This window comes from Eumetopias jubatus, unplaced genomic scaffold (genome assembly GCF_037043125.1).
Source record: "Eumetopias jubatus isolate StellerSeaLion01/CBP00866 unplaced genomic scaffold, mEumJub1_p1.0 scaffold_17, whole genome shotgun sequence".
In the NCBI taxonomy this organism is placed as follows: Eukaryota; Metazoa; Chordata; class Mammalia; order Carnivora; family Otariidae; genus Eumetopias; species Eumetopias jubatus.
The window spans coordinates 68,259,703-68,287,522 of record NW_028274823.1 but is presented as its reverse complement, the minus strand read 5'-3'; the positions used below and the strand labels follow the sequence as shown (position 1 = coordinate 68,287,522).

General features: G+C 35.2%; 1 protein-coding gene across 2 annotated transcripts in view; it reads left to right on the top strand.

The window, feature by feature from the left end:
• Positions 1–331: 331 nt before the first annotated feature.
• PHYHIPL (phytanoyl-CoA 2-hydroxylase interacting protein like) overlaps positions 332–27,820 on the top strand; it is an 89,878-nt gene continuing 62,389 nt past the window's right edge. The window contains exons 1-2 of one of the 2 annotated variants that reach the window (XM_088019919.1): positions 332–437; positions 992–1,049. Coding sequence is in view for 1 of the 2 variants with exons in the window: in XM_028124010.2 (XP_027979811.1) it covers positions 332–437 (106 nt within the window). In the remaining variant the exon portion in view is untranslated. The remainder of the gene's footprint in view (positions 438–991; positions 1,050–27,820) is intronic. The other variant, XM_028124010.2, reaches the window with a different exon arrangement.

Sequence of the window (27,820 nt, the reverse complement as noted above, 5' to 3'; positions counted from 1 at the left end):
CGTCCTCTCGCGCGCGTGCGCGCGCCGCGCCTTCTCCCTCACGATCCCCGCGCGCCGCGTCCCCTCCCCGCCGGGAGCGCGCGCCTCCCGCTCTCGCGCCGGGTCCCTCTCGGTCTCTCCGAGCCTCACACTCCCCGCAGCTCCTGTCACGGCCGTCGCCTCGGCCGCGGCTCTCTAGCCCGGAGGCTTAGCCTCGGTCCCACGGAGACGCGTCCCAGGCCTCTTTCCCCTCCTTCCGCCACTCCCTGCCCTTTCCCGCCCTTCTCTCCCACCCGGTCCACCGAGAGAGCCTGGATACGAAGCAGGCGGGCTTGAGAAGGGAGTTGGAAAAATGGAGGTGCCGCGCCTGGATCATACCCTCAACAGCCCCACCAGCCCCTGTGAGGAGGTGATCAAAAACCTCAGCCTGGAGGCCATTCAGCTGTGCGACCGGGACGGTAAGAGCGACGGGGGCTGTGAGGAAAGGGGCCGAGCCCGTGGCCAGGCGCCGCGGCCGCCCCGACTCGGCCGACCCTGCTCACCCGGGCATCAGGGTCTTTTGTTGTCCACCCATACAAATAAATACAGGTGGGGCTCCTCTCCGCTCATCCGCCCTCCCCTCAGACGCTAGAAACAAAAGGACCCCAGGGCTCGCTCGTTGGCGCGGAAAGTCGCGTTAGTCTCCCGCAGCGGCGCCCCTCGGCGTCCTCGCCCGCCTGGCCCCGGCGCGGAGTCGCTGCCCGGGCGAGGACGCCGTTCCCGCCTGCCGCTCCTGCCCGGGACGAGGCGTTTCCGATGGTGCCGCAGTCCGGGTTTCCAGGGTCTACCGGAACCGAAGGGGAAATGCCCTCTGGGTGTTTTTAGTACCCCTTCTTTCCACCCGCTCACACTAGTTAGCACTCTAAGCCCAGAAACTTATCATTTCCTTTTTTAAACCTCCCCTCTTCAGACCCCCCAAGTTCATTAATCTTTTTATGCTCTTAAATAGGGATTGGGATGACGGTTTTTTCAGTGAAGGGGCGCGGGGGGGGGGTGGGAGGGAGTGCGTTTCAGCACCAAGGATAGCCACAAGCTTCGTGGTTTGGGGCTGTGATTCAGAAACTCAAAAATCGGTGAAGAAGTGGCCTAATATATCTGCTGTGGTACAGAATATGTGGCGAGTACTCACCATTGTGTCTTGATATTATATAGCTTAATCTATTGTTAAAGTTGGCAGTCTCCTAAAGAAGGAAGCGATTGAACACAGGTTTGAGCGTTAAAGAGATGAGCTAGTACTGTGTGCAATATGGGTAGCTTGTAGTGCTTCTGTGTTATTTGGAGTAGTTGAAGAGTCAGTTCTATTTCATTGATGTGGAACAAAACTTCATTTGTAAAAGAGTCATATGATTAGTAGTTGATTGGCCAGATAATTGTAAAATTGAACATCTGACAAAGGAAAAACCATTTACATGTTGTCAAAATGACCCTGAACACTTTTGGCTATAAATGGAATCAGTGATTAACAGTATATGGAGACGATAATTTAAATATATTTTTTAGCCAGGGTTATGTAGAAATACTAGTGTGCTCACAATAAGGCCATGAAATTTATCAGTATATTATCCAAATAGAGAGCAAAGGTCTTGTTTCTAAAGTCATTTAGATAACTTGATTAGGCGTTGCTCTACAGTATAGTTTAGGTCAACTGAACACTGAATTTCTGTTTATTAATAAATGTAGGACACAGAATAATTGACCTTTGAAGCCAAAGCCACTTTAAATAATTTCTGGAAAAGGTATAGTATTGATAAATAAATACTCTTGCAAAAGCTGTTTATAATTCCTTTATCCTTAGGTCACCATAGTAATAGGTGCACATATTTATGACATCTAAAAAATAAAGTAACCATTTTGGTATTCCATATATAAACTTGCATTATTAGACTATAGAGATTATTTTTAATATACCACGTAGGCAATTGTATGGGTTTTAGTTTATGCTTTTGTGAGATGACTTTTTCTGGTGTTACCATTGTAAATGTTTGGATTTTCCTAGATGGTTTGACAGAAAACCAAGAATCTAGTAAAAGTATATTTCACCTTCATTTACTTCAGTGATTTATCTAAAGCTTATTACTGTAGTTATTGGAAATAGGCAATTCATAGTTACTCCTCAGAACCCCATAATCTTAATACTTAAAATTGCATTTACCACATTTTCAAAGATATTAGGGAAAATAAAGTTGTTTTTCTTTTTTATGAAGTTTACAGAATTAACAGAGTAACAAAAACTAGTGCTGCATTTATGTGGTCTCTTCTTGTAGAGTAGTAGCTATTTTATTTTTGGTAATATTTTTTAGTTGTTTCAGTTTTCATTATGAATACTGCAAAATGAAAAAAATTATGTAACATTTAATGGGGGGTGCTGGCACTTAGCAGTATCTATAAAAATTACTTATTTGAAGACTTCTAATGATTCAACATAGATTAATAGGGTTTCATTTTATAAAATATATCAAAAAATACAAAGAGCTAACTCTTCTATTAAAATATGTAAAAATTAGGAATAGCTTGTATGGAGATGTTATTAAATGTCTAACTTTTTATTTTGTGACTCTACATGTCAATTCCAAAATATATGTTTATTTTAAATTTTAAATTTTAAGTGTTGCATTAAGTTTGTCAAGCAGAACTTATTTATCATAATCTTATAGTGAGAAATATTCAACTAGATATTATTTACTCCCTTCACTTCCTCTCAGGTCTTATTATTTTGCTTCTGTAAATATATAATAGAAAGATTAGGATGTGCCAGAAGATCTGTTATATGCTTGAGTACATAAAAAGTGATAAATTTTCATAGTTTTATGATCATAGAAATTTATTTTGTTTTCTCTTTACTTTATTCTACTATTAATCTGGTGTTGGAAAAAAATGAGCACAAATTTCTTGGAAGTAGATAAAATAGAATAGGAGAAAATGTAATATTATTGTTAAATATATGTTTCCTTTTCTTCTCTTCACTTATAGATGTTTTTAATTTTATAATGTTTTATATATTTTATCAACTAAGTAATAGCTGCTGGTAAACTGTATCTTTCTTATGTTTCCTTGGCTCTTGTATATTTTTTCTTTCACTTGCTATTTTCTTATAAATTAATCCGTTTACATAATTAGCAATAATTCACAGTGTTTCCTTTTTTTCATAGTTTCTCCAAGTATTTAACAGTTGGGAGAATTTGGAATAGAATCCAAGCAGTCATATAATTGAATTTTTTAATTAAGCAAGAGGATTCTTCTGCACTTCATACTTTTATCCTAAGCATGTGTGCTTTAGTTGCTAATATATGGTCTCTGCCTACATGTTACTTGTAGTTCAAAATGAGGATTCTGATGGACTTCTATTAGGAAACCTCTGAATAGGTGCTGTAGATCTAGTTCTTTCTGTAATCTCTGTTTCAAGTAGAAGAGTGTTTCTGTTCCTCTATCTCTGCTGAAATATCCTCAAGTTGCGCATATGATCTACTTTAATTGTAGATTTTCCAAGGAAGTTGAAGAAAAAAAAAAACATTAATTGCTCATCAGGAAGCATTGATAATATGGGGACCCATTTCCAGTTTGTTTCTTCACATAGATACTTCAGACCCTAATTGACCTGTAACAAGACAGAACAGCACCCAACCCCACACACAGAATTCTACATTACTTCTACTTCTCTTCATTTTTCTTAAAATCATGCATAGATAGATAGATAGATAGATAGATAGATAGATAGATAGATAGATATCTCGAAGCTTTCTTTCCTTACTGAAAGGGAAAGATTTATGTATATGTTGTTTTACATGCATCCAAGCTCCCTGCACTCTTGTTATAATAGCAAGGGAGAAAATACAAAATTAATTTGTTGTATAGCACTTAAATCCACCCCTAAGGCTTCCTACGTTTAACAAGTATTATTTCCATGATTATTTTATGACTGCCTAGATACGGCTTATGGAGTTTATGATGCTACTCAGCAAGGGAATACATTTTAAGGAAATTGCAGAGAGAACCTGACAGATTTCTGTGTCTTTGTGTCTAACAATAGTTTTATGAAGGAAAAGAAAAAAAGGTTTTTTATATTGAAAAAAGATAAATTCCTTTTAGTTTTGACTTTATCGTATCTACTTAAATTATAAATCAGTTGTGACTTTTTTATGCTTACTGATATGTGAATTAAACAAATTTTAACTTTGGAACTATAACACAAAAATGCTTACTAGTTAGCACAGTGCTGTACTAGATAATCCTTAATGACATTTTCTGAAGCAGACATCTAGGAAGAGTACCCATAACTGTTACCTTTAATAGTACAAGAACACAAGGTAGTCACTGCTCTGTCTCACTGACATTTATATGCCACAGTGGCAATAGCATTTTAGAATCAGACAGACCTCTGACAGAATATTGGCTCTTGATAGATATATTACATTAGGCAAATTACTTAACCTGTTTTTAGCTTTAAGCTTTCTCATGTAAAATGGGTATAATAATGTCAATCCTGTAGGATTTTTAAAATAATTACATGAGTATTTTCTATCATTTCTTATAATTCTTGACACAAAATGGAGAATAATTATTATTGTAAAGGACTATTATTCTCCACATACCTTCTTGAGTTCTTGTTTTTATTTATTTATTTATTTATTTTGGTCCAATGTTTAGATCTTTGTTTTTCATTTCAGTTGTGTTTTGTTTACTTAGTAAATCCTTCTTTTTTTTTAAGATTTTATTTATTTATTTGACAGAGAGTGAGACAGCGAGAGAGGGAACACAAGCAGGGGGAGCGGGAGAGGGAGAAGCAGGCTTCCCGCAGAGCAGGGAGCCCCATGCGGGGCTCGATCCCAGGACCCTGAGATCATGACCTGAGCCGAAGGCAGATGCTTAACGACTGAGCCACTCAGGCGCCCCTTAGTAAATCCTTCTTATGTCACTTCAACTTCATGAGTAGACAATGGAAACAAAATTCTCAATTAAAAAAATAGTTAACTTTAAACCACAGTTACAGTACTGTATCTTTTGCTTATATTTATCTATCCCATCAATAATATCCTTGTCAGCCTTAATCCTAGAAGCTCTTTTCAGCTTCTACTTCACCTGCTGTTTGCTGCATTTCATGTGCCTTGTGACCTTGATAATTGCTTTGGGTAGGTATTTGTATCAGAACCTTCTGTTCTTGATTTAACATTTTTCTCTTCATGATTTTTTATTCTAAGGATAGATATGTACCAGCACATGTGACCTCTGGATTCATTTCTTTGACCCAGATATGACTATAGAGATGCTGTAAATTTTTACTTAGTGAGTATGGAACACAACAAAAATAAAAGACAAACTAAAAGAAACAAAAAGCTTTAAAGTCATCAGATTATGTTAAACCAATTCATATTCTTGGTAGGGGTTCTAATTCATTCCCAGAGAAAATGAAGTTATTAGAGTAAAAGTCACATCAAAGGATATGTGACCAGACTCCCTCCAGTGGTAGAATAACTGATGTTATAAGTAGTAACACTGGCAACTTGCTTTGTTGCCAAAGTAAGCCAGTCAGAAATTCACTCTATAGAATACTAGACAACTTCTAAGTTGCTTGGTTTCTCACTGCTGATATTCCCCCTCATTTAGGCCCAACTTTGATCTTTCCTTAACGTTATGTGAATATAGTTTACTGATTGTTTTTATATATTATCTTGGACTTCAGAAATAACAGCAGCTATATCAATTTCTGCAGTAAGTATAATCCTTCTAGTTTCCGATTTTCCTTCTCTGCCCTTAGTAAATGCATTTTAGTTTTTCCTTACAGCATTTGCCTGTTTCTTGGGTTTATTTTCCACTTCTCTTAAATTTCTCTGTAAGAATCTTTTTACTGTTATTTAAATTCTGTTTTTACTATTTTAAAGCATTTGCCTTATTCTTTAATATCTTTTAACATATTTTATTATTATTACACAGTGGTTAAATTGTCTTTTTAAGCAGGCTGTATTTTATACACATATATTGGGAAGTAAAATCAGTATTTGTGGAAGACTTCTCGTAGAAGCGTATAGAAACATTGAAAAGTTTTCAACAGGAAAAAATAGGTAGGCAGTATTAGCATGTTCTGTTTATGGAAAGATAGTGAGTGGCAAAGGTGTAAAAGAAATCCAAAAATAATTACAAACTTTGTGATTGAATTTTCAAGCAATATGAAAAGTGATAAGGAGTAATTTTAGGATTTTAAGTCTGGGAAATCAGAAGTAAAGTAAAAAGAACATTTATATTAAGACATTTGGAAACTAACAGTAAGAGACTTCCTTGGAAACTGAAACATTTGACAATTCCTCTTATGTTCTGGGGAAAAGAGTTCTAGAATGATAAAGAGAATTGTTCATAGAACAATATATTCCACAGGGGATACTAGAACTTAAGAGGAAAAGGGATGATTAAGGTTTGACTTCAGTTTTAGAGTGACTTCTGATCAGCTTTGTATCTCACCCCTTAAAGGAAAGGAGTGATTACATGCTGGAGAAGGCCAACTTTGAACCCTAAAGATGAAATAAATCTACATTCCAGGTTTGTTAAAAAAAGGTAGACAAGATACCAGGATTTTGAAGTTACTCCATAGATGTGGGTTAAACAAAAAGCATCATAACTCTGAATAGTATTGTAGTTAGTTTTGTTTGTGATATTATAACTATTTGCCAAGTTTGTAGTTCATTTTAAAAGGGCTTTTCTGTGGATATTTTTGCTTATATGATGTTTGTTGTAGTGGTTGTGGCAACTAATGTAAATAAATCTGTCTTTTTGTTTTCCATAGCCGGTGGGAGTGTTGCTATCTAATAATAGTATGAAAAGCTTGTAGCTTCCCTAGACATATGCCATTAAAGACAAAGCACAAAAATTTTTTCAATATACTTACTTTGATTTTCTTGAAAAAAGTCTTTTCTTTTATAAACTTGAGTGTTGGTAAATCTGTCAGTCTTTAAAATTTTAAAAGTTGATAAATGCAAACAAGAATGGCAGTTTTTTAATATTACTAAATGATAGGATCTTAATGATTGATTTTAAAGTTATACCTATGATAGAGAAGAGACATCAACAAGTTAACAGTCCTTGGGCCAAACTGAAAACCTACTGCCAGTTTTTCTAAGTAAAATTTTACTGGAACCGAACCATGCTCATCTGTTTATATATTGTCTGTAGCTGCTTTCTTGCTTCAAAGGCTGAGTAGCTGTGACAGTAGACCATATAGCTTACAAACCTTAAAATATTTATTATCTGGTCTTTTCCAGGAAACGTTTGCCAACTCCTAGCATAGAGGATTGAGAAAATTAATCTTTATTAGTAAAGATTAATAAATCTTGAAAATACTGAGGAAGAGTTTCTGACAAAAATTGTATAATCACTCTGTTTTTATATATTACTGGGGTTTTGAGATACGGTAGGTCAGGCAGAGAGCTGTAGAAAGCTGCCCAGCTCTGTATGGAGGTGTCAAAGATGGCTTTGGGTCTGATAGGCAGTGAAAGAACAAGCCCTGATTTTAACTTAAAATCTAGTCTTCATATAAGTAACTTTAGAAAGAAATACTAGTTATGCATTAGTATTTCCAGGCACAGTTATAATTCTATCAATAGGAAGGTTTTGAAGTGTCAAAGATGATGATGTGAGCTTTGAGAAATACGGATAGTTATGATACATACTGCAACAATTTATGTATATATCATATTTTTCCTTGTAAACCAAATCCTCATTGAAAAAGAGTCAAGGTCTTTTTTTTTTTAAAGAGTCAAGGTCTTATTCATCTTTCTGTCTTCCACAATCTAATGTAAGGCTTCTCAATCTATCTGTATTTTGTTTTTTTTCAGTATTTTAATCTATCACTGGCTGATACTTCACAAAAATATAATAAAATGAATTATTAGAAAATGAAATTTAAAAGATCCTAAAAGATTCAACAAACATAAAAATCTCTGTCAAATTCCTATAAAAGTTTCCAGATTCTTAATTGTAATTTTTATATTTATCTCATCAGAGCCTGGTAAATAGTTTGTAGACCACACTTTGAGTATAATGGCTGGAAGATAGTGCCATTCTATTCTTGTTCAATGATTAATTTTTTGGTACTAAACTTAATCAGTTTGATTGTTTCCTTTTGTTCTTCTACTTGCATGTAATTTTTTCTGTTTATTTATGGATGTATTCCAACTTTAGGGTCTGTGTTAAGAACAGGAAAAAAAAAGGATCCAAGAATGAATGTAACTTGGATCATTGCATTTAAAGGATTTGCTGGCATTTAGGGAGACAATAAATTTAAATAGATAAGTATAATAACATGTAATAATATAATAGAATGTAGAAGAGAAAGTAGTTAATTCTGTCTTGAGTCTCTCAAGATGGCTTTACAGAGGAAGCAACGTTTTTTCCTGTATATTAAAAGAAAAATAAAAACTTGCCAGGAGAAGTGGGATAAGGGCATTTCTGGTTGAGATAAGAGCATATATAAAGACATAAAATCATGCATGGTCTAGCAATACATGGCATTTAGTATTATTGGAAAAAATAGTGTTCCTTGTAGGAAAGTAAACTGAAAACTAGTCAGGGCTAACTAGCTTATGCCATGATTAGGAGTTTCGATTTATCTTGTTTGAAATCTTTTTAGTAGATTTCAAATTTTCTAATTTTTAGAGAACTTTTTTTTAACATTTTGCAGAACTCTAACAAGTAAAAATAGCTTTTAATTAGTGTACATCTATCCTGTAATTTCAAACTTAACAGCATTTTTCAATAAATTCAGTCAATGAGTGTAGTGAGAAATTAAAATTAGCAGTTATACTTGGAAGTTGCTATTTTATATCAGCCTCAACATCCACTTTATTTCTGTATTTTATTTTTATTGCATTATGCCTAGGAAATTCTGGTTCACACAAATAAGTAGTGACAATTGCTAAAGTTTTTAAGTTCATTTTTCTTTCTCAGGATACTCTTCAAATAAACTGATTCAGACTTAAGTAGAAATAGTAAGATTTTTTTTTCAAGTTGAATCAAAGAGTAAGTGTTCCTTTTGGAGGGAAGTGATGGACTCTGTTCATCAGTCAGTTCATTTTTTCACTGTTCAGTGAGAAAATAATGTATCTTATAATATTCTGAGCTATTTTTGGTAACTTTTTTTTTAAAGCTCATACCTTTGTGTGCTGATCTCTTAAAATTTCAGAGCAGTTAAATTTATTTTACTTGCATGATTAATCTTAATTGTAAGGATCAGTTTCATTACTGACAATTTATGTGCATTTATAAGCTTGGTAATATTGTGACTGTATTATCAAATTGAGTTTCTTCGGCTTATTAAAGAGCTAAATAATCAAGTTCGTTTGCTCATTATATTTGAAAGATGTTTATCAAAGGTTTTTTTTCCATTTTTATTGAAGTATAGTTGATATACAATGTTACAGTAGTTTCAGGTGAACAACATAGTGATTCCAAAACCCTATACTTTATGCTATACTCACCACAAATGTACCTACCATCTGTCACCATACAATGCTATTACAAATCCCATTGACTATATACTCTTTGCTGTTAACTTTCATCCCCATGACTTACTCATTCCATAACTGGAAGCTTGTGCCTCCCACTCCCCTCACACATTTTGCCCATTCCTATACTCTCTTTCCCTCTGGCAACCATCAGTTCTCTGTATTTATGGTTCTGTTTCTGCTTTTTATTTGTTTATTCATTTGTTTTATTTTTTAAATTCCACATATAAGTAAAATCATATAGTATTTGCCTTTCTCTGATTTATTTCACTGAACATTATATCCTCTAGGTCCATCCATGGTGTAGCAAATGGCAAGATCTCATTCTTTTTTATGGCTGAGTAATACTCGTATGTATATATCACATCTTCTTTGCCCATTCATCTATTGATTGACACTTAGGTTGCTTCCATATCTTGGCTATTATAAATAATGCTACAATAAACATAGGTGTGCATATATCTTTGAGATAGTGTTTTTGCTTTCTTTGGGTAAATACCCAGTAGTGGAATTACTGGATGGTATGGTATTCCTATTTTAAATCTTTATCAAACTGATTTTAAATTAATAAATAATTTGTTGTTTCTTTTGAAGTATTTATATCTTTTTTCAGGATAGCTGCCTAAGTTTCATATGAAAAATGAATTTTGAAATTTTCTATTCATAGTATTATAATTAGCTCAGTAAAAAAACAAACAAACAACGCTTCAACTTAAATGATGGTCTATATATGATTACTTAAAACTGTTTTGAGGGGTGCCTGTGTGGCTCAGATGATTAAGCGTCTGCCTTCAGCTCAGGTCATGATCCCGGGATCCAGGGATCGAGTCCCACATCTGGCTCCTTGCTCAGGAGGAAGCCTGCTTCTCCCTCTCCCACTCCCCCTGCTTGTGTTCCCTCTCTTGCTGTCTCTCTGTCAAATAAATAAATAAATGTTTAAATAAAAAAAATAAACTATTTTGAAATATCTTAATATCCAGTCCTTATTAGTAAACAATTACTACTTAATAAGCTGGCAATAGCTTTTATAGGAGCTACCACTCCTGAAATTTAAAAAATTTTTTCTACTTTCTTTGAGGTAGTTGTCCCAATATTTCTTTTTTTTCTTTCCTTTTTTTTCACTATTTCTGACAGTTGATGATGAGTTAAAAAGCTGACTTAGACATTAAAATTTTCTTCTCCACTGTGTATTGTTTTATCATTCTTAAATTTATCTGTTTGAAAAACTACTACAAAAGTAAGTGGAGAAATCTGCCACATTCATATTCTCATCCACTTAAATTAGAAAGATTTTACAAAATCTCAACATTTGAATTAATTAACTATATGTGATGGATAATTTTTATTCTCTTATTTTCAGACATTTACCAATGTTTTATTTCAGTTTTTTGGTAACAGTTTAGTAATTTAACATATTTGTTGTAATGTCAGAAATGTCAGAAAAAAGCTAACGTAAAAATCTGTTGGCAGTATTAAACTGGAAGTAAGAGATACAAGAAAGGAGCTGTTGCTGATGGCTAAATTTGCCAAATTGGGAGACTGGGTGTATTTTGACACCAGTAAATAAAGTAGTTTGTTGGTTGGAGGGAATGTGAAAGAGTAGCTTTGATAACAAGCTATTAAATAAAGCCTTTCCTGGACAAATTAGGTTTCAGATGCCTGTGCAATACCTAGATGGAAATGACCAAAAGACTGTTAGAAATGTCCATCTGTGTCTCACAGGCAGGGAGTTTGAGGATAAGGATGGTTTTCTGGGTTTTTGTTTCTCCTTTGTCAGGTTTTCTTTACTTCATCCTCTAGTCAGTCCTTTAGACGCATGTCAAATTGTTGAACTGCTCATTAGAGTAAGTAAATTTGAATGCTGGTCTCTTTTATTTGTGGTGTCTAAAAGGAACATTTGAAAATTAATTACTTTTGATATAATTAAACTTGACTAGGGTGTGGTTAAATTATGAGGCAATTAACATGGGAGAAATACAGTTGGCCTAAACTCTGTACTTGATAGAGATGTACAAGTTTTTTTTTTTTTTAATTTTATTTATCGGGGCACTTGGGTGGCTCGGTTGGTTGGGCGTCTGCCTTTGGCTCAGGTCGTGATCCCAGGGTTGTGGGATCGAGTCCTGCGTCAGGTTCCCTGCTCAGTGGGGAGACTGCTTTCTCTCTCCCTCTACTCTTCCACCCCTGCTCGTTCTCTCTCTCTCTCTCTCTCAAATAAATAAAATCTTTTTTTTTTGACAGAGAGAGAGAGCGAGAGTTGGAACACAAGCAGGGGGAGTAGGAAAGGGAGAAGCAGGCTTCCCGCCGAGCAGGGAGCCAGGTGCCCCCTCGATGTGGGACTCGAACCCAGGACCCTGGGATGATGACCTGAGCAGAAGGCAGATACTTAATGACTGAGCTACCCAGGTGCCCCATGTAATTGATAGATTTCTCCCATTAATTGTATGATAATCTGTGTTTACTATGGAAATATACTAGATTAATTTTTCCCTCTTTGGCAACATAGTCTACAGTATATAAAATAAACGAACTGTTGGAATTCAAATTAGCAGAAAAATAATGACATTGGAGCTCAAAGAAAAACTAAAATCTTCACCAAAGTTATTTCTAAGGCTTTCATAGTGAATGTATATTTCCAAGATTTTCTTTTGATTTGAATCTACTAATTTGAATGTTTCCTAGGGTTTTTATTGAATTGCTAGCCTAAGTAGGACATAGTCTTTCTTACACTTAATTTGTGTGTGTGTGTGTGTGTGTGTGTGTGTGTGTTTTGCAGATTCTTGGTGTTTAAGCTTAGATAAATCTTCCTTTTTAAAAAAAAATTATTTATTTATTTGACAGAGAGAGAGAGACAGCGAGAGAGGGAAAACAAGCAGGGGGAGTGGGAGAGGGAGAGGTGGTTTCACATCGAGTGGGGACCCAAATGCAGGGCTGGATCCCAGGACCCTGGGATCATGACCTGAGCCGAAGGCAGACGCTTAATGACTGAGCCACCCAGGTGCCCCAAATCTTCCTTTTTAATAAATACAGTTTTTGTATAACTTTTTCAAATCTGAGTGTTTGAGCCTATTTATATATTGGCCTTTTCTAGTGCAGTTCACTATATCCAATATTAATTTCTGTGAGGCTTGATATGGCTTTTTTAGTTGTTATTTTTAATGATTTTAAAAAAAGGGAAAACCTAATGACTGAAAAACAATGGTTCTGGAATTTGCTGTTTATTCTATTTGTTTTGCTAAAAGCTTTACTTGTTCAAGTTCTAGTAATACAATTTACAGTAATAAAATTCAAGGTTGAAATAGTGATAAATATTCCAAATACAATCTAACCACCTCTACCAGAATTTTTATTCTGTACCATATATTGTAGAAGTGTATCTTCTTCTATATAAATATTTCTGACATCCTCACAAATATTTCTAAAAGCTTCCTGTGATCAACAATGAACTTTTTCTTCACTGTACTTCATAATCATTTCAAGAATTTTTTTCATCTTTTGCCTATAGTATTAATAGTTTATAATTTTACTTTTCTGACAGATGGAGTCCTTTTGGTGTCATTATAATGTATTAATGTTTTAATGAAAATCTTAACTTTTATTTCCCTGGATATATGCATGATGCTACTTAGCACAAATAATGTATGTGTGTGTATTTACTTATTTTCATTTCACTTTAAAATGTAGATATGCTGGGCTTTAAGAAAGCCTGGCATGAAATCTAAACTTACAAAACACATTAATTAAGGAATAATTATTTTCCCTACCATAGTGTTTCTCTGTCATTTCTCTAGTATTCTTAATTGTTTTCTGCAGAAGAATTTGACAGAAAGGCAAAATGGCACTGAAATGTAATACCAACTAAATTGTCTTAAATAATGGTGTCTTAAATTATGAAATTCTTATGAGGGGAAGTATATATTAGACACTAGAAATTCAAAGATTTTTAGCTTCATCTATTTACAGGCCATTTCACGTGTAGCTAAATTGTAATCGTGCTGACAAATTTCTTTTCTTTTTTTTTTTTTTAAGATTTTTTATTTATTTGACAGACCGTGAGAGCAGGAACACAAGCAGGGGGAGTGGGAGAGGGAGAAGCAGGCTTCCCCCTGAGCGGGGAGCCTGATGCGGGGCTCGATCCCAGGAACCTGAGATCATGACGGGAGCCAAAGTGGGACACTTAACAACTGAGCCACCCAGGCGCCCTGTGCTGACAAATTTCAAAAGCACTCTTTGAATGTTGCACTTGTATCATTTACCTAGGAGTTTGCAAACTTGTTATCCAGCTTTCTATCAACATTTCTTTATTTTTTTCCTTTTCTTTGAGCACACAGAACTCTTATGAAATGTTAAAAGCACTATTTTTAAGTAAAACATGACTCTTAAGAAAGCTGAGTGTGGTAGTGTAAGAAAACAGAAAGTAAAATGATTTTACACAGAATAGTTTTTGTCAGATTAAAAAGTAGTTTTGTTCATGGAACACTACATCAAAAACTAATGATATAATGTATGGTGATTAACATAACAATAAAAAATTATTTTAAAAAAGTAGTTTTGTAAAACATTTGTACTGAGTGATGTTGTTATACTAACAATATAGGTATCATAATTTATTTTGGTGCCAGAATTTACTTTAATTGCTTTTATTTATTGTATTTTTTTAAAGATTTTATTTATTTATCTGACAGAGAGAGACACAGCGATAGAGGGAACACAAGCAGGGGGAGAGGGAGAGGGAGAAGCAGGCTCCCTGCCGATGAGGGAGCCCGATGGCGGGGCTCGATCCCAGAACCCTGAGATCATGACCTGAGCCGAAGTCAGACGCTTAACAATAGAGCCACCCAGGCGCCCCTACTTTAATTGCTTTTAAAATGACTTTTATTGTCTTGTATTATCACTGAGGGTCTGCAAATGGCTTATTTTTATTTTTCTGTAGTACTGTACTACATTTTATGGGGAAATTATATTCTTTACTTTTATAATGCAAGAACTTTCAAAAGTGTTATGTAAATGCCATTGGTATATTGTGTATGAACCCCAGTGAGCACACAGGATATAATCAGTTAGGCCATGGAAGAAAGTAATAGAACTTCTATTTATATTTTTATCTCAGCTAAAATAAGAAAAAAAGTGATTAATCTTTACATATGTAGATTAATATCAGGTATATCAAACTATCATGTATACTGAATGTACATGAGGTACCTTTATGTAATTGGTATATGGAATTGAGAAATGAAAAATATTAGTGTTTCATAAGACACCTATTGATGTACTTTCTCCATTCTGATGTACCCATTCTTTTGTGATCTATTTTCCAACTGTGAAACTCTTTAAACCGGATATCTAAATCAGATTTAGAGCTGGTTGTTTAAATTGCTATATCATAAAATGTTGAGCCAAGATTCTCAAAAAGAGCACATATTCATATATATCTGTTACAATAAGTAAAAATAAATTATTTTAAAATATTACATATTTTATCAGTTTGCTTCTATTTTTTCCATAGTATATAATTTTCATAACATATTAGCATGGTAATATGTGTATATAATTTCTAAAGAATTGACTGCACTTATGTACACACTCAGGATTTTTTTATATAGGGACACCAGATCAGAAGTTTTAACAAGTTTTTATTCATTCTATTTTTATACATCTTGCTTTATACAACAAGGCATATCTGTAATAAATGAATCCACCCAACATTCAAAAAATGACAGCATTGTATTAGTTTTAGGTATACAAGGTAATGATTTGATATTTGTATATATTGCAAAATGATGGCTGCAGTAAATCTGGTTAACATCCATCACCATACATAGTTATACTTTTTTTCTCTTATGAGAAATTTCAAGATCCACACTCCTAGCTACTTTCAAATATGCATATAGTATTATTTACTGTAGTCACCATGATGAACATTTCATTCCATGACTTACTCATTTTATAACTGGAAATTTATATTTTTTGGACCCCTTTACCCATTTTGCCACCCCATCCTACTCCACCCCACTGCCTCAGACTACCACCAATCTGTTCTCTATATCCATGAGCTCATTTTTTGTGTTTTTTTGTTTGTTTTTTTAGATTCTATATGTAAGTCATTTGTCTTTTTCCATCTGACTTACTTCACTTAGAGTAATGCCCTCAGTGCCCATCCATGTTGCCACCCATGGCAAGATTTCAATTTTTTATGGCTGAATGATATTCCATAAATATACCACATTTTGTTTATCCATTAGTTTGTTTCCATGTCTTGGCTATCATAAATAATGCTGCAGTGAACATGGAGGTATAATATCTTTTTGAATTAGTGTTTTTGTTTCTTCAGATGAATTCCCAGAAGTAGAATTGCTGGATCATATGGTACTTCTATTTTTAATTTTTTGGGGAATCTCCATACCGTTTTCCATAGTGATTGCACCAATTTGCATTCCCACCAACAGGGCCCAAGAGTTCCCTTTTCTTCAAATCCTTGCCAACATTTGTTATTTTTTTGTCTTTTTGATAATAGCCATTTAACAGGCATGAAGTAATATCTTTTTATATTTGATTTGCGTTTCCCTGATGCTTAGTAATGTTGAGCATCTTTTCACATGTCTGTTGGCTTCCTGTATTTTTTTTTTTTGAAAAAAAGATGCGGATATTCTCAATTTTAATCAGATTGTTTTTTGCTATTGAGTTGTGTGGGTTTTTGCATATTTTGGATATTAACCTCTTATAAGATAAAGGATTTGCAAACATTTTCTTTCATTCAGTAGGTTCTGTTTTTTGTTGTGGATTTTCTTTGCTGTGCAGAAACTTTTTAGTTTGATAAAATCTCATTTGTTTATTTTTGCTTTTGTTGCCTTTGCTTTTAATGTCAAATGCAAAAAATCTTTGCCAAGACCTGTGTCAAGAAGCTTACTGCCTGGGATGCCTGGGTGGCTCAGTCGTTAAGCGTCTGCCTTCGGCTCAGGTTATGATCCCAGGGTCCTGGGATCGAGTCCCACATCGGGCTCCTTGCTCAGTGAGGAGCCTTCTTCTCCCTCTCCCTCTGCTGCTCCCCCTGCTTGTGCTCATTCTCTCTCTCTCTCTCTCTCTCTCTGACAAATAAATAAATAAATAATCTTAAAAAAAAAAGAAGCTTACCGCCTATGTTTTTTTTAGAGTTTTATGGTTTCAGGTCTTACATTCAAGTATTTAATCCTTTTTGAGTTAAATTTTGTGTATGATGTAAGATAATGATCTGGTTTCATTGTTTTGCATGTGGCTATCCCAATTTTTCCAATGCCATTTATTAAAGAGTCTGTCCTTTTCCTGTTGTATATTCTTGGCTCCTTTGTCACAAATTAATGGACCATATATGTGTGGGTTTATTTCTGGGCTCTCTCTTCTGTTCTATTGATATATGTGTCTGTGTTTGTGCCAGTATCATATTGTTTTGATGATTGTAGCTTTGAAATATAGTTTGAATTTAGGAAGTGTGATGCCTACAGCTTTGTTCTTTATCAAGATTGCTTTGGTTATTTGGGATCCTTTTTGGTTCCATACAAATTTAAGAATCATTTGTTCTATTTCTGTAAAATTGCCATTGGAATTTTTTTTAAAGATTTTATTTATTTATTTGACAGAGAAAGACACAGCGAGAGAGGGAACACAAGCAGGGGGAGTGGGAGAGGGAGAAGCAGGCTTCCCGCCGAGCACAGAGCCCAGTGTGGGGCTCAATCGCAGGACGCCTGGGATCATGACCTGTGCTGAAGGCAGATGCTTAACAACTGAGCCACCCAGGTGCCCTGCCATTGGAATTTTGATAAGTATTGTATTGAACCTACAGATTGCTTTGAGGAATACGAACATTTTAACAATTTTAAGTCTTTCAATCCATGAGCATAGAAGATCTTTCCATTTATTTGTGTCTTCAGTTTCTTTCATTAATGTTTTATAAAATTCAGCATAAGATACTTTACCTTTGTGGTTAAGTTTATTTCTAGGTATTATATTCTTTTTGATGCAATTGTATCTTAATTTTTAATTTCTCTTTCTGCTAGCTTGTTATTAGTGTATAGAAATGCAATAGATTTCTGTATATCAATTTTGTATCCTGCAACTTTACTGAATTTATTTAGTTCTAAGAGTTTTTTTAATGGAATTTAGTATTTTCTATGTCATGTCATCTGAAAATCGTGACAGTTTTACTTCTTCCTTTTCAGTTCAGATGCCTTTTATTTCTTTTTCTTGACTAATTGCTCTTGATAGACCTTCCAATACTATTTTGAGTAAAAATAGGGAGAGTAGGCATCCTTCTGTTTTTCCCAATCTTAGAGGAAAAGCTGAGAGTAGGCATCCTTCTTTTGTTCCCAATCTTAGAGGAAAAGCTTTCGTCTTTTCCCTATTGAGTATGATGTTCGCTCTGGGTTTGTCATACATGGCCTTTATTATGTTGAGATACAGTCCCTGTATTACCATTTAGTTGAGCATTTTGTCATTAATGAATGAATGTTGAATTTTGTGAAATACTTTTTCTGTGTGTGAGATGATTATATGATTTTTATCATTTGTTTTATAAATATTGTATATACTATTAATTCACATGTGGGTGTTGAACTACCCTTGAGTCCTTAGAATAAATCCCACTTAATCACTGCATATGATTATTTTAATGTATTGTTGAATTTGGTTTGCTAATTTTCTGTTGAGGGTTTTTGCACCTATGTTCATGAGGGATATTGGCATGTAAATTTCTTTGCTTGTGGCATACTTGCCTCATTCTTGTATAAGGGTAATGCAGGCCTTGTAAGATGAGCTTAGAAGTCTTCTCTACTAATTTTTGGAAGAGTTTGTAAATAATTGGTATTAATTTTTCTTTGAATGTTTGGTAGAATTTACCAGAGAAGCTTCTTGTACTGGACTTTTTTTGGGGGGGAAGTTTTTGATTACTAATTTAGTCTCGTTACTAGTAATTGCTCTGTTCAGATTTTCTATTTCTCATGATTCAGTCTTGGTAAGTTACATGTTTCTGGGAATTTATCCATTTATTCTAGGTTGTCTAATTTGTTGGCATATATTTTTTTATAATAGTTTCTTAGGATCCTTTATCTTTCTGTGGTATCAGTTGTAACATCTCCTTTTTCATTTTTGATTTTACTTATTTGTGTCCTCTCTTGGTGAGTCTAGCTAAAGGTTTGTCAGTTTTGTTTATCTTATCAATGAATAGCTTTAATTTTCATGGATCTTTTCTATTTCTTTTAGGTCTCTATTTTATTTATTCCTGCTCTAACCTTTATTTCCTTTCTCCTACTAACTTTTGTTTTCATTTGTTCTTCTTTTTCTAGTTTTTTTGAGTTGTTGGATTATTTATTTGAAATTTCTCTTGTTTATTGATATAGACTTTCATCACTATGAACTTCCCTCTTGGAACTGCTTTTGCTGCATCCTGTAAGTTTTGGGTATATTTCCCTTTTCCTTTGTCTCAGGTATTTTTTTATTTCTATTTTGATTTCTTCATTGTTTCATTGGAAGTTCAGTAGCATGTTGTTTAATATCCACATACTTGTGAACTTCTCTGTTTTCTTCTTGTAATTGATTTCTAGTTTCATATCATTGAAAAGATACTTGATATGATTTAAGTCCCCTTAAATTTATTAAGACTTTTTTTGTGGCATAACATATGATCTATACTGAAGAATAGTCCATGTGCACTTGAGAAGAATGTGTATTCTGTTACTTTCAGATGGAATGTTTATACAAAACAGATATATACATCTGTTAAGTCTACCTGGCCTAACATGTTGTTTAAGCTCAATGTTTCCTTATTGACTTTCTGTCTGGATGATCTATCTATTGATATAAGTAGGGTATTAAATTCCCCTACTATTATTTTTTTAATAATTTTTTTTGAGAGAGAGAGAGCATGCAAGTGGGGAGGGGCTTGGGGAGAGAGAGAGAGAGAGAGAGAGAGAGAGAGAGAATCTTAAGCAGGCTTAACATAGAACCCCACACAGGGCTTGATCTCATGACCCTGAGACCATGACCTGAGCTGAAATCAGGAGTCAGAGGCTTAACCAACTGAGTCACTCAGGTGCCCCCCCGCTACCATAATTGTATTGCTGTCTAATGATAACTGCTTTATGTATTTAGATGCTTCTGTGTTGGGTGCATAAATATTTATAAATGTTATATACCCTTGTTGGATTGACCTCTTTATTATTATGTAATACCTTTGTGTGTTTACTATTACAGTCTAGTTTTTGAAGTCTATTTTGTCTGATCTAAGTATAGCTTCCCTAAGTTTTTTGGTTTTCATTTGCATGGGATATCTTTTCCCATCCTTTCACTTTCCCCTTTTATCTTGCAGAGTTTCTGTCAAAAAATCTTCTGCTAGCCTTATTGGTTTTCCCTTTTAAGTTATTGTCTTCTTTTGTCTTGCTGCTTTTAAATTTTTTTCTTTATCACTGTATGTTGTGTACTTATATTTAGTTGTGGAGTTTGTTCTGCCAGTATTCGCATTGCCCTCAAGTTTATTTATTTGGATGTGGATGGTATCTAGTTGTAAATCTGAGTATGTTGGTGTCCTTATATCTGAAGTGAGTCTGTAGACTGCATACAGATGAGTCTTGTTTCTTTTATAAATTCAGCATTCTATGTCTTTTGGTAGGATGATTTAGTCTATTTACATTTAAAATGATTATTGATAATATGTATTTATTGCCATTTTGTTAATTGTTTTCTGCATGTTTTATAGTTCTTTATGTTCCTTTCTTGGTCTCTTTTATGGTTTCATGACTTTCTTTAGTGGTATGCTTAGATATGTTTCTCTGTATTTTTTGTATGTCTAATACAGATTTTTGCTTTGTGGCTACTCTGAGGCTCATATATAACAACTTAAATGTATAACCACATATTTTGATAACAACTTAATTTTGAACATATACTTAAGCTCCACATTTTAACTCTACCACTCACATTTTATGTTTTTGATGTCACATTTTACATCATTTTATTTTGTGTATTCCTTAAGTAATTATTATAGTTGCTAGTTTTACTACTTTTGTCTTTTAACTTTCATGTTAGATTTATAAGTAATGGATCCACTATCTTAACTATATATTTAATTACCTTTCCCAGTGAGATTTATACTTTCATATGTTTTCTTGTTACTGGTGACCTTTTTCCTTTTCAGCTTAAAAAAAGTCCATGTAATATTTCTTTTAAGGCCTGTTTCCTGTTGGTGAACTCCTTCAGCTTTTGTTTGGAAAAATCTATCTCTCCACTTCTGAATGATAACTTGCTGGATAGACTATTATTGGTTGGAAGTTTTTATTTTTCAGGACTTTGAATAAATCATGCTACTTTCTTCTGGCTTGCAAAGTTTCTGCTAAAAAAAATCAGCTAATAGTCTAATGGGGGTTTCCTTTGTAAAAACTGGCTATTTTTCTCTTGATGTTTTTTTTTTTAAGATTTATTTATTTATTTATTTGACAGAGACATAGTGAAAGAGGGAACACAGGCAGGGGGAGTGGGAGACAGAGAAGCAGGCTTCCCACCAAGCAGGGAGCCTGATGCAGGGCCCAATCCCAGGACCCTGGGATCATGACCTGAGCCGAAGGCAGATGCTAAAAGACTGAGCCACCCAGGTGCCCCACTCTTTCTTGATGCTTTTAAGATTTTCTCCTTTCTTTTTTAAATTTTGACATTTTAATTATAATGTGTTTTGGTGTGGGTCTTTTTGGGTACTTGTTATTTGGAACTCTGGGATTACTGTATCTGGAGTTCTATTTCCTTTCTTAAGTTAGGAAAGTTTTCAGCCATTATTTCTTCAAATGAGTTTTCTGCCCCTTTCTCTTTCTCTTCTCCTTCTGGAACCCATATAATACAAAATGTTAGTCCATTTGATGTTGTCCATAAGCCCCTTAGTTATCTTCACTTTGTTTTCCTTCTTTTTCCTTTTTTGCTTTTGTGTCTGGGTGATTTCCACTGCCCTGTCCTCAAGTTTACTGATCCTTTCTTCTACTTTATCTAGTCTGCTGTTGAACGATCACCCCCTCCCCCCGCCCCCGGCCGGGGTATTTTTCAGTTATGTATTTTTCAGCTCTGTGATTTCTCTGTTTTGTACTTTCATATATTTTCTATATCTTTGTTGAAATTGTCACTTGTGTTCATCCATCCTTCTCCTGAGTTCCATGAATATCTTTGTGACCATTACTTTGAACTCTTTATCAGGTAAATTGCATATCTCCGTTTCATTAACTATCCCCTCCCCGCCCCCGCGGTTTCATTTAAGTCTTTCATTTGGAGCATATTCCTCTGTTTTTTCATTTTGCTTGACTCTCTCTGTTGTATAGAAATACATTAGATGAAACAGCCACATCTTCCTGTCTTGTTAGAGTGGCCTCATATAGGAGATTAATTTTTTTTGTTTAACCCTGCCCTAACTCTTGGTTTCTCTCAAAACTTTGTGATTGTCCAAACAGCCTATCTTATTTGTAATGCCTCCCTGTAGTTGAGGGTATGCCAAGACCTGTCAGTGTCCCAAAGGGGAGCATCTCAGTCAGCATCTAGATTCAGGCTGATTGGAAGCTAGACCCTCATGCAGCTGCCTTTGAAGTACACAAATATATACAGTTCTGTGGGACCACAAGCTTAAACTACACTGGTCTCCAGAGCCAAGTAGATAATATGGAAGTGTCCCCTCAGTGGCAGTTGTAAAAAATTAGGGCTTCATGTGAGTGTAAAATCTCTCTCCTGGGAGATACTGGTGAGGTGTAGCAAAGCAGAATGAGAGTGCAAAGATGGTGTCCACTGGCCTGTGTTCACTGAGAACACCTGCATAGGTCCCTTTTGTGTGCCAAACCTGAAGCCTGCCCCTCAGGCCAAAACTCTAGGACAAGCTAATTGGCCTCTTTGACAGAAAGACTGTGGTGTGTTTTAGTATGCTGTCTTTGCAGTGCCCTGGGGGTGGTAGCCTGCCGAGAACTGTCTCTGATTGTTACAGTTCTGTGGAACTCAAGAACACAAGCCTTGCCTGGCTACCGGAGGCAGGGAAGTTAGGGGCATCCTCTGAGTGGCAACTGCAAAAACTAGGTAGCAGATATAGAAACCATGGTACCAGAAACCATGGTTTCTGGTTTCATGTACCAGATACATGTAAAAGTTTTCCTCTGGGAGATACTGGCACTCTAGAATATAGCCAGAGGAGATTTCAGAGATAGCGCCTGCCCTCTGAGGTCACTGGAAAGATTATAGTCAGCCCTTAGATGTATGTTTAATTAGAAATCTACCCCTCAGACTGCATTTATGATGATAAGCTAATAGACCACTTTCACTGAAAGACTGAGCTGCTGTGTCTTTTGACTCTTCTTTTGGGTCACTGTCCTGTGGGACCCACAGGCATAAGTTCCACTGACCACTAGGGCCAGAAAATGTATAGGTTTCTCCTGATGGCAGCCACAAACATTGGGATAGCCTATCTTATTTTTAACACCTCCCTGTAGTTGAGGGTGCCACAAATATTGGGGTGCCATATTAAAAAGTATAATAAGCTTTTCTTGGAAGGAGATACTGGCAAGCTGGAACTAGGCAGCAGGAGGGCACAGATATTTCATCTACCAGCCTCCATTCCCTGAAAATACCTCCACAGGCCCCTAGTCATATGCCAAACCAGAAGAAACCTGCTCTTTGGGCTAAAGCTCCTGGATAAGCAATTAGGCTTCTTTCACAGAAAGATTGTGGGTGTGTTTCAGTTTGCTATCTGTGCAGTGCCCTGGGGGTGGTAGTGTGCCAAGAACTATCTCTCCGTTTGTTAACAGTCCCATGGGACCCAGAATTACAGCACCCCCCTCCCGCCCCCACCCCGTCTCCAGAGCCAGGCAATCAAGAAGTGTCCTCTGGGCAGCAGCTGCAGAAAAACAGATGCATGTAATGATTCCCCTCTGGGAGATACTGGCACTCTGGATCAGCAGAAGAAGAATGCAAAGATGGCACCCATCAACTAGAATTAGGCACAGGGAGAGTGTATAGATGGCACCTGCCTGGAAAAAGGAAAAGAAAAAAGATGGTGCTTACCAGCTAGTACATGAAGATGATGCCTGCTGGCTGGAATAAGACATAAGGAAGAGTATATAGATAGTATCTGCAGGAAAAAAAGAAAAAAAAGAAAAAAGAAAAGAAAAGAAAAGAAAGGAAAGAAAAGAAAGAAAAGAAAAAAGGAAAAGAAAAGAAAAGAAAGCCGAGCATTAAAATAAGAAAAAGATGGCACCCACTGGCTAGAGCGAGGCAGAGGAAGAGTGTGAAGATGGTGCCTACCAGCCAGGAGGACCCTAGATATGTGCTAAATTAGATTTCTGTCTCTCAGGCCAATACTTTAAGATTAGCAAATGAGCCTCATTCACCTAAAGTCTGGGTGCCTGCTTATTGGCTACCTTTATGCTGAGCCCTTGGGTGGTGAGTCCAAGGATGTGAACCCTTTTAGAGCCATTTCTCAAATTGTTATAGCCTTGTGGGTCTCGTGGATGTGAGCCCCACTGGTTTTCAAAGCTCTAGGTTTTGAGTTCCCTCCTCCCAATTGTGTGAGTCACAACTCTGGGGATAGAGCTTATGGTGAAATTGTGTCCCAGCCTCTCCTACCTGCTTCGATGGGGGCCTTCTCTCCTTTGCCTGATGCATAGGAGTTGCTCAGACAGTTTTTGTTTTTTTTGTTTGTTTATTTGTTTGTTTGTTTGTTTTTTACAGAGGAATTTGTTCCATATTTAGCCACAGATTTGGTGTGTCTGTGGGAGGAAGTAAGCTTTGGATACTTCTATATTGCCATCTTGAACTGGAACTTTAATGTACTTTTTTAAACATGATTCTGTATGAAGCAATTTAGATGAATTCGCTGGGTAAAAAGTCTTTACTCATGTATTTGAAATCCCAGGTTAGGTGTTTCTCAAGGAACTAAAACAATGCCACAAATTTAGAAACATCTTGCTATCTGTTACTCCCAATAAGAGTCCTGTTTTCCAAAAGATATTCTCATTATCCTTCCAACTTCCCAAGCATTGACCTTTAAAGGCATTCTACATATAAAACCTTAAGATACTATCCCTTGAATTCTTTCTCTTCATTGGTCTAATCTGACTTTATCTCATAACTTTATAACTGAATACTTTGTGAATCGTCACTAGCTTCTCTTTTCTGCAATTACATCTTATTCTCACTCCAAAAATAATCTTTTTGACAATAGGTTTTCAGTATCTGTCTCCCCTGCTGAGGAACCCTAATTCAAGTGCAGTATATTTGCAGACTTTCATGTAGCTTATTTCAATCTTCCCTCTTTAAAGTCATTTGGTTTTGACATCTGTCACCCCACTGTTCACCAACCTTACCTGGCTAGTTGACTGTACTGTTTTTTTTCCTCTACATTCCATGTGTTCTCCTTTTAAAATCTCACCAAGTATGAAGTGAATTGCTTTATCATGTACAAATTGTACAACACTGCTAGGGACAGCATTCCTTACTTTTATTCTTCAATTTACTCACGTCTTCTTTTATTCTGGCTATGCTACTAACTTTATTTATTGTCTTTTGCTTAATATTTCCTACTTCTGTAGGATTATATATGCTGAATCCCCCAACAATTCAAGGGCTTGCTTTCCTTTAAATTCTGCTTAAAGCACAGTTACCCCTTCTTTTAATTTTTATTCTATTTCCAGAGTTCTTTTGTGCTCCTCTTGCACAGTTTTATATTTATTACTTTTTGTTTTATCCCAGGTCACATATAGTTGCATTTGTGTGTTTTCATTGCTAACTACTCAGGGTTAATACTTTGTGTCTTGGGCTTGATTTGCATTTGTGCTCTCTTATGGGATGAAGCAGAAGGAAGAGTGGACATAGGAAGAAGAATTGGATCTATATGCTATCTGCTTTCTTATTTTGGTAGGTGCTAGCCCTTCCTTGGTCCTATTTGGCTATAATATGATTTTAAGGAATCAAAATTGTCACAAAGCATTCCCCATTCCATTTCAGCCTTTCAATAATGAAATTTGAAAAATTTATTAATGATTTATCAAAATTATAAATTGAAAATATTGAAAAGAAATCTGGGCCTTGATATTTTTAAAGTTATAAATATATTTGAAACCTTATTTGAAGATTAGAGGTTTGTCATTTATTTTTTATTCATCTAACAGACATATGTAAGAAGGTCTCCTGACTTGTGGGGAGTGGGGAGAATCAGGGAAGTAAAGTGAAATAACTTGAAGGATGAAGAGATTAGGAAAGCAAAATAGGAAGGCAAAAATCTCTGGAGAATCTGGTAGGGAGGGGAAGAGAGATGAGATAGGTAGTAATAGTCCAGGTATAAGGAATCACTCCAACACAAGCTTAGTGGGCATTGAGAATGAGGATAGAAATTAGCAGAGTTTAGGCAAGAGAGAAAAATATGCCAGATCTTGAAGGTCCAATTTATCCCATGTTAACCTTATCACATAGTTAGCCAAGGAAGGATTTAAAAAATGCAAGTAACATTATCTTCACATGAGTGGTTAAGAGGAGAATTTAAGCAACTATTGTTCAGATAATTAAAACCAAAATAACTTTTGCTTAATGATTTGGGTAATTTAGATGCGTGTGTGTATGTGTGTTTCCTTTTTCTGAATACTATCTACTTTTATACCATTTTTGTGTTCTTTCTGCTTAAGTAGTGTTAAATTTAATAACCAGAATTGAGGGCACAGAAGTTTAGAGCTAGAGAATACCTTAACAGTTATCTATTTCAAACTCTTCATTTTTCAGATGTGGAAATCAGGGATTATTGAAGTTAAATAACCTCTCTAATATTATATAGCTAGTAAATAACAGAGTCAGGACTTGTACCAGCTTTGTGTAATTCCAGTGCTCTTAACTGATACATCATCCTACAACATAAAATCAATAATAGGTATACTTCAGATAGGTTTTTTTCAAATTATTGTTAATATCTTTTTATTTTGCAATTTATACAATGTACATATAATTTGTACATATAATACAAAGTCAAGATCACATTAACATAAACTGCAGTGTACACATATTTCAACTTTTGCAGAATGTAGAGATTACTAAATAGACCATAGGTCCTGGTAAATTGCTCAGTTAGCTGTATGTACAAGAATTCCTTTCCATTGACTAGAAGGAGAACAAAAGAGGCCTAATGGTTTCATTGTTGTTATAGAAATCTATGTCAAGGTCAAATTCCATGAAAAGTCTTCCTTTGGCTATAGAATATACAGGGTTTATGGAATGTATATAGGGTTTAGGTGAATAAACCAACAAGTTTTTGAGAAACTATAAAAAGAGTTATCAGGAAGGAAAACAAATCATAAAATATGCTTTCAGGATATACAAATATTAAATTTAAAATGTTCTATCTTGCTAGGAGACTGGACCTTTAATTAACATTAAATTATTATGAAAATTGATGACTGTGCTGCCATTTAAATTGTATGTTACTATTAGGGTACATGGTATAATTTGAAAGGAGAGTTCATAACCATTTTAAATAGTCTAAGTGGTTATGATGTTAAAAGTCATAATTATTATATTGTGAGTTTAGGTGTGATGACTTTTACCAGATCCCTTTTTTTTAATGGATGCTTTGAATTTTCCCTGTCAGTCAAATGAGAATTCATTTATTTAAAAAAAAAAAGGCAGAGTATCATTAATTTCAAAGTCCTTGGATTAGTACAAATTTAATTTGGTTCCATTCCTTTGTCAGATAGGAGAACTCAAGGACCAGATTCTCATTTTGTGCAGATTTTTTTCTCTTTTGAGTGTGTATTGTCTGTGTGACTTTTTAATTGGCTTTTGATCTGAGATTTTGTTTTTCTTAGCATATATTGCCAAGCTTGCTTGGTAGGGAGTGCCATCTCCAGTATGCTTTAGTCATATATTCATGTTTTCATGCTTTCATATTCTTCATTAATGGATTTATTATTTATTCAACAGATATTTTTTAGGGCCAGGCACTCAGGGTCAGTACAAAGGAATCTCATAAGGTTATTAAAAGAACATAAAGTCAGTATACTTAAAGTTAGGCTACAAGAATTGTCCCAGTTCTTTGTGGACATTGATTCACACCATCCTGATGGAGCAGCTCTATTTTGGGCTTGTGACATTCTAAGTGGGTGTCTTTCATGAATTCAAGATTATGCATGCAGTGTGGGACCAAAAAGGAAGTAGTTGACCCATCTATTTTCTACAGAAGAATTTTCCACAATTTTTTCTAATTATATTACTTTCTTTTTTTTTTTAAAGATTTTATTTATTTATTAGAGAGAGAGAGACAGCGAGAGAGGGAACACAAGTGGGGGACGGGGAGA